This window comes from Ictidomys tridecemlineatus, chromosome 1 (assembly GCF_052094955.1).
Source record: "Ictidomys tridecemlineatus isolate mIctTri1 chromosome 1, mIctTri1.hap1, whole genome shotgun sequence".
NCBI classification, from domain to species: domain Eukaryota; kingdom Metazoa; phylum Chordata; class Mammalia; order Rodentia; family Sciuridae; genus Ictidomys; species Ictidomys tridecemlineatus.
Genome location: NC_135477.1, coordinates 31,749,185 through 31,761,813, shown reverse-complemented (window position 1 = coordinate 31,761,813; position 12,629 = coordinate 31,749,185). Strand labels below are relative to the sequence as shown.

Sequence of the window (12,629 nt, the reverse complement as noted above, 5' to 3'; positions counted from 1 at the left end):
AGCTGTTTCCATGGGTATCATTGAGTTTTTTTTAAAAGCTTTAAGTCTGTCAAGCAAGAGGGTGTGAAAGGAATTGTTAGGTCTTAGAGTTGGGGTCAGGTCCCTTATTGGAGGAGGGGCATCATAGAGAATTTCATAGGGGGTTAGGTTATATAAAGAAATAGAGGGAGTATTTCTTACATGAAATAGTGCATAAGGCAGGAGCATAGTCCAATCTTTTATGTTGGTCTCCAAGCTTAATTTTGTCAAGGTCTCTTTAATGGTTCTATTCATTTTTTCTACCTGTTTTGAGCTCTGGGGTCTATAAGCGCAATGTAACTTCCAATTAATCCCCATGGTCCTGGCTAACCCCTGACTTATTTGGGCCACGAACGTTGGTCCATTATTAGACCCTATTATCTTGGGTAGGCCGTATCTTGGAAAAATATCTTCCAGGATCTTCTTGACCATCATTTGCATTATTTTTATTTTTTTTTTTGTGGGGAAGGCTTCAATCCATCCTGAAAATGTATCTATAAAGATTAGGAGATATTTAAGTCTATACTTTGTTGGCTTAATTTTAGTAAAGTCCATTTCTTAGAATTGTTCTGGTCTGGTCTCTCGAAGGTGTCTTCCTACAGGAAGTTTGGAGGGGTATGTATTAACCAATTGATAGGCCCGACAGGCTTTTGTTATTTGTTCAGCTATTTTTTTTCGTTGTGAGTCAGTTAGTGGAAAACTCTGTTCCTGATCCTTTAGGAATGCCTGTAGTTTTTTTGAACCAAGGTGAGTGAGTTGGTGTACATTTTTAACATAGTGTAGGGCTTTCTGAAATTGTAAGCTGGGTTCAGTGTAGTCAAGGAGTTCAGTGTCACTGTCCTTTGTTAAGTTGTCGGGATGCTCTGATGTAGTTAAATTTCTTGACTTATATTTCTCCCGTGTGGAAAGTGTTAACATAGTTATTCCGTTTAGGGCTGCCAATTTAGTTTCTTTATTTGCCCTTCTGTTCCCGACCGCTATGGGATCATTTCCTTTCTGGTGTCCTGGATAATGCATTATAGTTAGTTCTTTAGGGCTTTGCACTGCTGAGAGGAGGCGGAGGATCTCATCTTTATTTTTTATTTTTTTTTCCGCCGAGGTTAATAGTCCCCTTTGTTGGTAGATAGCCCCGTGTATATGAGCAGTAGCAAAGGCATAGCGGCTGTCTGTATATATGGTGGCCTTTTTGTTTGCCGCAAGCTTTAATGTCTTTGTGAGGGCGATTAGTTCTGCCTTTTGAGCCGATGTTCCTTCCGGGAGGTTAGAGGACCAGATGACTTTAGTTTTGTTAACTATTGTTGCTTCAGTTTATCGTTTACCGTCCTGGAGAAAGCTGCTGTCGTCAGTGAACCATATGACCTTAGGGTGGGGCAGTGGCTGATCCTTTAAATCCCGTCGTACACTGGTTTCTTCTGCCAGTATATGTTGACAGTCATGAGTGACAGGTTCTGATGATTGCTCAGGTAGTAGTGTAGCTGGGTTAAGTGGGGCGGGGGGTCCCAGTATTATTCTGTCTTTGTCAAGCAACAGGCTCTGATAGTGTGTTATTCTAGAGTTTGATAACCATCTGTTTGGTGGCTGGCGGATGATCTTCTCTAGGGCATGGGGGGCTATAACGGTTAGCTTTTGCCTCAGCGTTAACTTATTAGCATCTTTGATTAATAGGGTTGCTGCTGCTATAGTTTTTAGGCAATGGGGCCATCCATTAGCCACTGGGTCCAGCTTTTTAGATAAGTAGGCTACAGGCCTTTTCCAAGGTCCTAGAGTTTGAGTAAGCACTCCTCGCGTTATTTCTTTTTTTCCTCAATGTAGAGAGTAAAGGGTTTTTCTACATCTGGGAGTGCTAAGGTCGGAGCAGATAGCATTGTCCTTTTAATGTTATCAAAAGCTTGTTGGTGCTCAGGGTTCCATTGGAATTGGGCATTTCCCTTTAACAATGGGTATAAAGGAGCAGCTAAGGATGCAAACCCAGGTATCTATAACTTGCAAAAGCTAGCAGTTCCGAGGAACTTTCTGAGTTGCCTCTTATTAGATGGGGGTGGTATCTGCACAACGGTTTGTTTTCTGGGCTCAGTAAGCCATCGTTTATCGTCCCTAAGGGAATAGCCCAGGAAGATTACTTCTTGTTGGCATATTTGGGCTTTTTTTGATAGAAGCTCTATATTTGAGTTGAGCAAGCTCGGATAGTAGTGCTTGGGTTCCAGACTTACAGTTTTCTCTGGTGTCTGCTGCCAGTAGTAGGTCATCCATATATTGGAGTAGGGTGACTTCGGGGTGCATGGTTCTGAAGTTGTTGAGATCTCTGTGAAGGGCTTCATCAAAGAGAGTGGGGGAGTTTTTGAATCCTTGTGGGAGTTTAGTCCAAGTTAGTTGACCGGACGTTCCGGTTTCTGGGTTTACCCATTTAAAAGTAAACAGCAATTGATTATCTTTATGTAGAGGCAAGCAAAAGAAAGCATCTTTTAAGTCCAGAACAGTATACCATTTTCGTTCAGGGTTCAGGGTGCTAAGCAGATTGTATGGATTAGGTACTGTGGGGTGAATGTTCTGCACTCTGTTGTTGATCTCTCTTAGGTTTTGAATAGGGCGATAGTCCCTAGTTCCTGGTTTTTTTATTGGTAGCAGGGGAGTATTTCAGGCCGATTGGCAAGGTTTTAGGACCCCCAAGGCCAGATATTTTTGAATATGGGGCTTTATCTCATCTTTAGTTTCTTTGCTCAGAGGATATTGTTTAATATTAATTGGGGAGGCTGAGGTTTTTAATTCCATCATTATTGGAGGTTGTTTTACGACTAGGCCTAATCTAGCAGTTTTTGCCCAGGCATCTGGGTAATCTGTTATCCATTTCTGGGATAGCTTGTCTGTTTGATCAGTCTTGGGGGGTGTGAAGAGTTGATGTTCATCTTCTATTGACATAGTTAAAGCTATGACTATAGGAGTTTTTATTGAAGGATTTAGAAATTTCATTTGGGGGCCTTCAGGGTTAAAAGTTATTCTGGCCCGGAGTTTGGTGAGTAGATCTCTGCCCATTAATGGGGCTTTCTGGGATCACTAGGAAGGAGTGATGGATTTTTCCTTTTCCCAGGTCCATGGTCCTTTTAGTTGTCCAAGCCCGATATTTATTGTTGTTAGCCCCTTGAATTAAAGACCTTTTAGTTGATAGAGGGCCCAATGGGGCCTTGAGGGCTGAGTATATTGCCCCTATGTCCATTTCAAAGTTTATTGGGGTCCCCTCCATTTCAAAAGTTACCCTGAGCTTGGGGAGGGGATTTGAGCCCCGACTTTCTTAATCATCTTCCAGAGTTAGAATGGCTGACTGGCGTGGCTGTTTCTTTCTAGGGCAGTCTTTGGCCTAGTGTCCTTTTTCTTTACAGTAGGCACATTGATCTGAGGCCAGATGTGGCTTCTGGCGTGGACCCAGGTATTTCTTTTTGTCTCCCTGTCTTTTAACTTTTGGCCTATTTGTTGTTGTGACCAGGACCTTAGTCAATGCTTTAGTCTGTCTTTTGTTTCTTTTATCCTCCCTTTGTTCCTTCTCTTTTTCCCTTTGCTCCCTTATAGTATACCTTCTCGGCTTCTCTGTCTAAATCTCTCAAAGTCATATCTTGTAATCCATCTAAGTGTTGTAACTTTTTTTAATATCCAGGGTAGCTTGCCCAATAAAGGTCATCATGACAGATGTCTTTTGATCCTCTGCCTGAGGATCAAAAGGAGTATATCTCCTATGTGCCTCCACAATTCTCTCCAGAAACATAGAGGGTGATTCATTAGGCCCCTGAATAATCTTTTTTATCTTGGTCAAATTAGTTGGTCATCTAGTGGTTGCTTGGAGATTCGCTATTAGAGCCCGGCAATAAGTGGACAGATGTTCCTTACCTTCAAAGGTGTTGGGGTCCCAGTTAGGTCGGTTCAAGGGGAAGTCGGCTTCGATTATGCTGGGAAGTTGTGTCGGTCGCCCATCTGGTTCGAGGATATTTTTTCTTGTTTCTAGGAGGATTCTCTCTCGTTTCTCTGTCATGAAGAGAATGCCTAAGAGTTGTTGGCAGTCATCCCAAGTAGGCTGGTGTGAAAACATCAATGACTCAATTAGATTTGTGAGCCGGGTGGGGTCCTCGGAAAAAGGGGGATTGTTATTTTTCCAATTATATAGATCTGAAGAGGAGAAAGGCCAATACTGGTAGGCTTGCATTTCTCCATCATGGTTATCCTCTATCATTGGCCCATAAGGATGGAGGGGAAATATTATGGGGGCTTCAGGGTTTTTAATCATTTGCTGCTGGTGAGTTCCTTTAGCCGGGTTAGCTTCCTCCAGGGAAGGAGGGGCTATGTGTGCCGTGGGGGGGTCATCTGTAGGGCACTGAGCTGGCTTAACCTCCTGTGGTGGAGAAGCTGAGTCAGCAGCAGGGGAATCTCTTAGAGGGTGTTGGGGGTTGGGGAATGAAGGCAGGGGATAAGGAAAGGGAGGAGAGTCCAGCAGAGTCAAATCTTGAGACTCAGGGAGAACAAAGGGTGGAGAAGGAGCAGAGGGTTTGAGAGATAGAATCGTGGGAGGAGGACTAGGAATGGGGATAAGAAAAGGTTTCACCCATGGAGGAGGAGATTTATAGAGGTCCTGCCAAGTTAAGATATACGGCTGTTGATCTGGATGGCTATGTGGCCCCGGCTGAAAAACAATATCTCTAATTTTTCGAATTAGTGGGGAGTAGAAAGATCCTTCTGGAGGCCATTCAACTCCAAAGGTGGGCCATTCTGAGGCACAGAGAGTCTGCCAGGTCCGGTGTTTTATTGAAAAAGAAAGATTCTGAGCCCTTAAGCGGACTTCAGCCCAGTGATCAAGGGTCAGGGACAGAGGCGTGGAATGACTCTGTCCCATAATGAAAGTTACTTGAACAAAGACAGGGACAATACAAATGACAAATGTGACACCAACATGGACACACAATGAACAGTAAACGTGTAACACAAATCCAGAGGCAAAGATTAAAAACAGACAGTGAATTCAACCTGAGAGAAAGAATAGTTGTTGGCAAAACCAGACGGGTTGGCAGCAGAATATAGATGAGGGCACCTCCGTCCTTCCCAGATGGGGGTATTTTCGTCCCCCCCAGAGTCTCCCAAAGCGTCCCTTGAGGAGACGTGGTTTGTGGCTTCAGGGACACGTCTATTTACCACCGCCAGGGAGAACTTATGCTCTCCGCTGATAATTACATTCTGCCAACCTAAAACCAGAAAACCAGAAGACAGATGAGGGCACCTCCGTTCCTCCCAGATGGGGGTACCTCTGTTCCCCCCAGAAGCTTTGAGAGTTTTTGCTCTTCTCTGAGGCAAAAACCAGAAGCCAGAAACCAGAAGCCAGACAATCACAAAGGAAAAACAAGGAGGAGAAGAAGAAGGAGATAAGGCGCCATATTTACCCCCCAAAGGAGTCTTGTTGAGGTCTCCCTGTCCGGCGATGCGCAGTTCCCGGCCAATGCACCAAATGTAAGGGTATGGCGAAACGTCGGAGTAAGAGACCACAAGAGACTGTCTTATGCAAAAGCAGAAGGGTGGGTTTATTTGGAGACCAGCATGCTGGGGCTCCCTCTATAGCAAAGAGAGAGAGAGCCCTGAGAACAGCTTGAGCAGAGCTTATATACTTTCCATGGAGAGGGCAGGGAGGGAAGTTCATTGATGGGTCAGGGTGAGTGGGCAGTTTGCCTGTAACCGAGTGAGGGAGTACATCCTGCAGTTTGGCAGTTGGGGACAGCACATCCTGGGAACAAGATTAGCAAAGAGTTCACAGTTGGGGACAACACATCCTGGGAACAAGATTTTAACAGTGTTTTGTTAAGCATATAGAAAAACAGAGTGACAAGTACCTATTTTATTAACCTTTCAATGTCACTTATTCAATATAGCTTATGCTAATTTTCTCAGGAAAGAAGGTGGTATCCAACAGATCTCTCCATTACAGAGCTTCTGCTCTTATAAGTAAGTGATAGACATCACATCATGGTCTTTCAGGACTATGTAAACATCCTGCTTATGAAATCACTCACCTAACTGTTCTAGCTTTGATTGATGCTCCTTGCTTGAACTGATATCAGACGGAAGGCATTGTAAAATGATATTGCTGATTTTATTCCCTTTTGCTTTATGTAGTTTTGTCATATGGTTTCTCTCTCTGAAAATGTCACTGCTTGTTTTGGGACACAGTTTCCATTTTTTCAGACCAGCAGATTGAGCTAAGTAATTTCCATTGTGCCTTTCAGCTCCTGAATTCCTGCTTTGATTTGTCTTTGTTATTTCCAGGGCACAGCCATATGGACCTCACTGACATCAGTGCTCCATGACAACAAAGAATTCCCCCACCCAGAGATATTCGACCCTGGGCACTTTCTGGATGAGCATGGCAACTTGAAGAAAAGTGACTACTTCATGCCTTTCTCATCAGGTAAGAGAAATATTTGAGATCAGCTACTTCTTACCTGGTGCCTTGTCTGGTGTTAGAACATTTGTTTTTTACATGAGAAGAGCACCATTGTGTTACCAATGCACTCTCCCTGCTAAGCTTTCCTTCTATAAAGTCAATCTCATTTAAATATTCCTCACCCACTAAGTGAAAGGCATCTCACTCCATGATGTTTTTGGTTTTTAAATGTTGTTCAACACCCCTCTTGTTCCGCTGTGGTGATGGTAGTCTCCACAAGGATGAGATCACATAGCAAAGGGCCTCTAGGGAAGCAGCTTAGTGAATAACTGATTGTACTCTGGTGTGCTTAGTGTGCTGAGGTAGGGGAGATTTCTGGGTTGGCTGGCTTACCAGGATAGGCTTCCAGGATGTTGTAATATAATATTCCACTTGAGGTTTATAATGGACTTTGTGTCTTCATAATTAATGATGTTTGAGCTGACTCAAAAGAGTCACATAGAATGGAGAAAAGAAAAGGCAGGACATTTTTAAGGAAGCAATGAACCACCACAGAAGACCTTTTGTTCTCAGTCAGGAATGTCAGAAATTGCGTGATAACCACGAGCTTATGGAAGAATTGGGGATGAGGGAAGAGACCCTACAATGACCACAGAGCATCCTGCTCTTCCTTCAGTTATGGTTATGTGTCTTGGCTATTGAATCTCCCATCTGCAATGTGTTTACTGATTCTTTGCTCATGGACTCTCCTTCCTTGATTCCATGACTCTAGATGTCTGCCTTATATCTTGCACTGTACATCCCATGATGATAAGTCAAGGAACCACTATTCAAGTCTCACATTTCAACAGGTTAGAAAATTAAGATGGACATGGAAAACTATGATTCCAGGTGTTTCATGGTTCCAAAAGAGCATGAGTATTATGTTGAAGATATCAAAGAGGGCAAGATTTAAGTGCTTGAGGGGATCATAAAGAGTGTAAAGAGGACATGAATTTTCATTTGTGTCCTGACTGGAATGAAGGGAAATTGTGTCTTATACAAGAAGATTAGCATGATGTAAAAGATGAACTTTCATGGTTCTTTGGAGATTCAAACGATTCTGTTAGAGGTGAGATTAGAGGGTTGAAGAATGAAGGCAAGGTCATGCAACATCAGCATGGGAATAGAAAATACAAGTAACAGAGTTATTTAAAAAATATACTTAGAAAATTCAAATTCAAAAGTGTCATTCCAGTGTAGGAATTCTAAATAAAAGTGTTTGGCACAAAGCTGATACTTCCAAAAATACTGTTTGAATGAAATATTTGTTAAGATGGACAAAAAGTGTCTGCTCTTTTTCCATTTGTCCATCCAAACATTCAATCATTCATTAAATGTTTATTTATATTCTCATTTTTACATAAGAAGCACAGTGATTGTCACTGTCCAAATGTCGCATAAGCATATTGTGTTTTTTGTTTGTCACAGGAAAACGGATGTGTGTGGGAGAGAGCCTGGCCCGCATGGAGCTGTTTTTATTTCTGACTACCATTTTACAGCACTTTCATCTGAAATCTCAGGTTGACCCAAAGGAACTCAATAACACCCCAATAGCCAATGGATTAACCTCTCTTCCTCCCCTATACAAGCTCTGCTTCATTCCTGTGTGAAACAGAGCAGACCATGTGGCTGCTGCTGTGCTCTTGTCTGCAGTCCCTTCCCCCAGGGCATCGTCCACATCCTTTCCCATCTGTGATGCATTCTTGACCTCTCCTCTGCATCTCCTCATTCTAGAGAGTAAGGGAGCACACATCTTGCTTTATAGAGTTTTTTTTCTTTCTGGTCATTGTACAGATATACCCGTTCTTTCCTGTGTTCTATAATACTTTTATTGATCACCCCAAGTAATAACATGGATCTAATGCTGAGTTATTGATACATTATCAGTGTAAAACATCATGGTCATTTAGAATATGATCTGTCAGAACCATCTATCCCATGCATGTTCTTAATAAAATACATAATTGATGTCTGGATCAGTTCTCAAATTTCTCTTCTTTGGTGCAGTATTGGTAAGAAAATAGAGACCCAAGATCCAATTTGGTTCTCATAATGGTAGACACAGCGAGGCAGTGGTCATTGAAGAAACCAGGGGAGATTAAAAAATTCATAGAAACAAATGAATATGGAAACAGAATCTATCAGAACCCTTGGGACACATCAAAACAGGCTTAAGAGGGAGGGTTATAGTTGTAAGTGCCTACACTAGAAAAACAGATCTCCAGTAAATAACATAATGATGTATGTCACGAATTAGAAAAACAAGGAGAAACCCCATTCCAAAGTGAGTATAAGAAAAGGAATAATAAGATTTGATAAGATATAAATGAAATAGAGATTGAAAACAGAATATGAAGGATTAATGCAATAAAGGGTTCTTTTCTGAACAGATAGACAAAATTGAGGAACCTTTAGCCAAACTAACCAAAAGAAAGGGGATATCCAACTTTACTACATCAGACGTAATTAAGGCATATTATAACAGATACCACTGAAATCTGGAGGATCATGATGGAATGTTTTGACAGATTATATGTCCGTAGATTGGATAATGTGGAAAGTTCTAGGAATAAGACCTACCAAAGTGGAACCAGAAATTGTAAGAAGCCTAAATATGTCAATAAAAAGCAAGGATGTTGAAGAAGTAATAAATGCAGATAGACTCACAACCCAGTTTTCCTAGACTTTAAAAGAAGTACAATTGTCCTAAAACTATTCCTTAAAGAGAAAATGAAGAAATGCTTCCAAACTCATTCTATAAATCTAGTATTATTCTCTCATCAAATATGATGGCTTACGTGCACAAAAACAGAAGCACACTTTGTATACAAATGCACAAAATATAAACCAATATCCTTGAGATACATAGAGACCAGTGTCCTCATTACAATACTTATATGTCCAATTCAACATTATATTAAAAAATCATGTACCATGATCATGTTGACTTCATTCCAGGGACATATGTTTTGCTAACCTTGGCAAATTGATAAATGTAATATACCACATAAATTAAATTAAGGGTAAAAATCTCAGGATTATTTCACTGATGCAGTAAATTCCATCAATAAAATCCTGCATACAGGGGCTGGGGTTATAGCTTAATGGTGGAGTGCTTGCCTCATAAGGGTGCACCACTGGGTTCAATTCTCAGCACCACATACAGATAAATGAATAAAAAAGATATATCACCAGCTAGAAAATATATATATTTTAAAAATTCTGCATACATTCACAACAAAAACCTAAATACAGAAGGATAACAGTTACTTGGATCATGGACTTTGACTGCATCTGGGCTATAGCTACACTGCTCTAGGAAATTTCTGTGCGATGAAGCAGGACAAGTTTGCCCAGTTGCTATGACGATGCCTGGCCTGAGGAAGTTCTTTGCAAGGCATGGGACTATGTGTCTTGACTCTAAGTTCAGACACCTGCTGCCAGAGATAGAGAATCATAATCATAGCAAGATAATTATAATTGATTGTGAGTGCATTGACCTTTAAGCCTGCCTCCTTTGAGGAAACGTTTCCACAGAGAGACTTTTGATGATAAAACCTATATAATAAACATGTTGAGCTAGGTACGGGTCATTGGTTCTCCATCATAGTATGGTGTCCCATGTGTTTCTAGATTTCTCTCTAAGTGTCTGTTTGTCTTTCTTTGTCGCCCATTGCCCTTTGCCATACTCTAAAGTTCAGCCATGTAGGTTGTGGCAGTTGGCTCGTGAGCAGGACACAGGGGGAACTTTAAGGATTAGGTGAGGGGACACTCCTGAGGAATCACATCAGTGAAATAAAGGCAAGGATTGCAAGTGTATAGCCAGACCTACAGGTTCCAAAGAGAGGAAACTTTGTGTACAAATGCTTAAAGTAATGTTTAAATCAAGGAATGAAAACAAAGAAGCAAAAAGGGGTCTCCAGAGAAAACATAAACTATAGCACCACACCTTAAGATATTGGTTTTGCAAAAGAAAAAAATGGCTAAAATGCTCTATGCATGAGGTTTTGCCTCTCAAGCTCAAGAGAGCAGCTCTCCTTTCTTCTTAGCTTCTTCCAGATCTCTATCTCTCCTGGAATTGCATTTGAAATGTAAATTGCAGAGGCAATGATTCAAAACCAGTATGAGGCCAAAGGAAAAAAAAGTGTCACTTTTAGATTCAAGGTGCTGTGTGGCCTAAATGGCTGGCTCTATCTCCTCTCACTCTCTACCACTGTTCTTTCTTAATGAGTTCCTCCATAAATACTACATCACAGGGAGAAAAATGGGAAGATCTCATATATACAAGTCTTCTTTACTTGAGGATTTTATTTGTTTCACATTCTTTAAATATCAGGATTGGCTGTAATCTGATGCCAAAATACACTCTGATCTGATAAAGATGTTCTGCATCTTCCTTTACTAGAATAAATAATAGCTGTGTTATCTTTTTTTTAAAAAACATCTTTTTTTCTAAAATTCTACATTTTTGAGCTTATGGTTTTATGGTGAATTCACATTTGATCCTCCATTCCTAAATTAGTATATTTTCCCAATCAGTCCTTTATCTAAGTATAGAGGATGTTGCACTCTGTCTTTGTTTAGAGGCCAATGTTTCAAGAATTGATTCTTAAATGCATTGGGAAATCTCTTTTCACTAAATCCTAAATGGTAGTTGAAGTGGTGGTGTTGGGAATATGTCTGATAGCTACTGGAGACAAGTGGCCATCTGAACATTTGATTTCTGTGTCTGCCATGGCTGTCAGGATTTACACCTAATATTTCCAAGTATACAGGATTGCCCTATATTTAAGACATACTGTAAAAGTCTGATAGGCTCCCTTTTAATTTCTTAAAGGTTATATCTAATAGAGGTTTTACTAAACCTCCTACCGGTGGGGGTCTACCTGTTGCCTCCTACCTGTAGGAATCTACCTACAAAAAGCTACAAGATATTTGTTTCATGTTTGTTTTGTGTATGTGTGTACACCTGTGTATTGTATTGTTGTTTCTACATATGTGCTTGTGTCCATTTATCATGCACATTGTATCAAAATTGGCATATAGATAAATGAGCATTCATAAATTAAAATTTAAATAAGAAAATGATCCAAATACCTTTTGGTTCATGTGATTTTAAAAAAAAGAAGTTCAATTTAAATTAAGTAAACAGATGAGAGTAAAGATGTTTTTAAAATACTAACTCAAGTTTTTCTAAGTGGTCAGACAATAAAGTGTTGGTTTCTGTAAAATGTCTAAAATGTAATATTGATTGTTCCTAGGTTTTTTCTTCAATAGTGAAGAGATGGCTTATACTGTTAACTACACTGGTCTGATATCCTGGTTTTTACAGTTAAAATTAGTAAATCAGATTACAGTAGATGGAATCAATCTTTATACATGTGTTTGTTAAAGAGGAGACATCTGCAAATTCCATAAGGTAATATATTTAAACATTATATGAGTTTTCATAAATCAGTAAGTTAAAAAAGATTTGAGATTGATTTGTTTCTGTGTCTTCAGTAAAACAAATGTACTAAGAATTAAGATTCTATCAGATATAATTTTATATACAAAGAGTACAAAAGATTTCAATTAGGTTTTAATTAAAGTACCATAAAAACAACATGTTCCATCTTATTAAAGTAGAGTAATTTGTCTAAACTCAGAAGTTTCATAAGGACTGTTTTAAAATGTAAATTTAAAAGAGGGGTCAAGAGCTAGAAATGAGATATAAGGAAAGCTATAGGTGTAGAAAGATTTTTAATATGGAAAGTAGAAGGAAAAAGAAATGTTTCTAGATAAGAAAGTCTTTTGTGTGGTAAAGTAAAAAGTAAAGTAAAAAGTTGTAAAATGTCTAAGTACTTTATGTAACATTTGTAGAGTGTAAATTTCAAAAGGTTTGTGTGCAACTAAATTGGTTATATATAAATAGCACAATCAGTTAAAGTTATTCAAGGTTTTTCCCAAGGTCTAATATTAATGTATTCATATAAACCAAGTTTAATCCTCTGTGTGTTAAAGTCATAAGGATTTCTTAAAACATTAATCTGCTTTTATCTATCAAGATAATTTCTTTTTTTCATGTTTTATTAGTTGTTCAAAACATTACAAAGTTCTTGACATATCATATTTCATACATTTGCTTCAAGTGGGTTATGAACTCCCATTTTACCCTATA

At 39.6% G+C, this 12,629-nt stretch overlaps 1 protein-coding gene across 1 annotated transcript in view; it reads left to right on the top strand.

Moving 5' to 3' along the window:
* The window catches only part of LOC101972028 (cytochrome P450 2C5), a 30,522-nt gene extending 22,085 nt beyond the window's left edge, over positions 1-8,437 (top strand). The window contains exons 8-9 of the mRNA XM_013362155.4: positions 6,310-6,451; positions 7,898-8,437. Coding sequence (XP_013217609.1) covers positions 6,310-6,451; positions 7,898-8,079 — 324 coding nt within the window. The 3' untranslated portion in view covers positions 8,080-8,437. The remainder of the gene's footprint in view (positions 1-6,309; positions 6,452-7,897) is intronic.
* Positions 8,438-12,629: the final 4,192 nt, after the last annotated feature.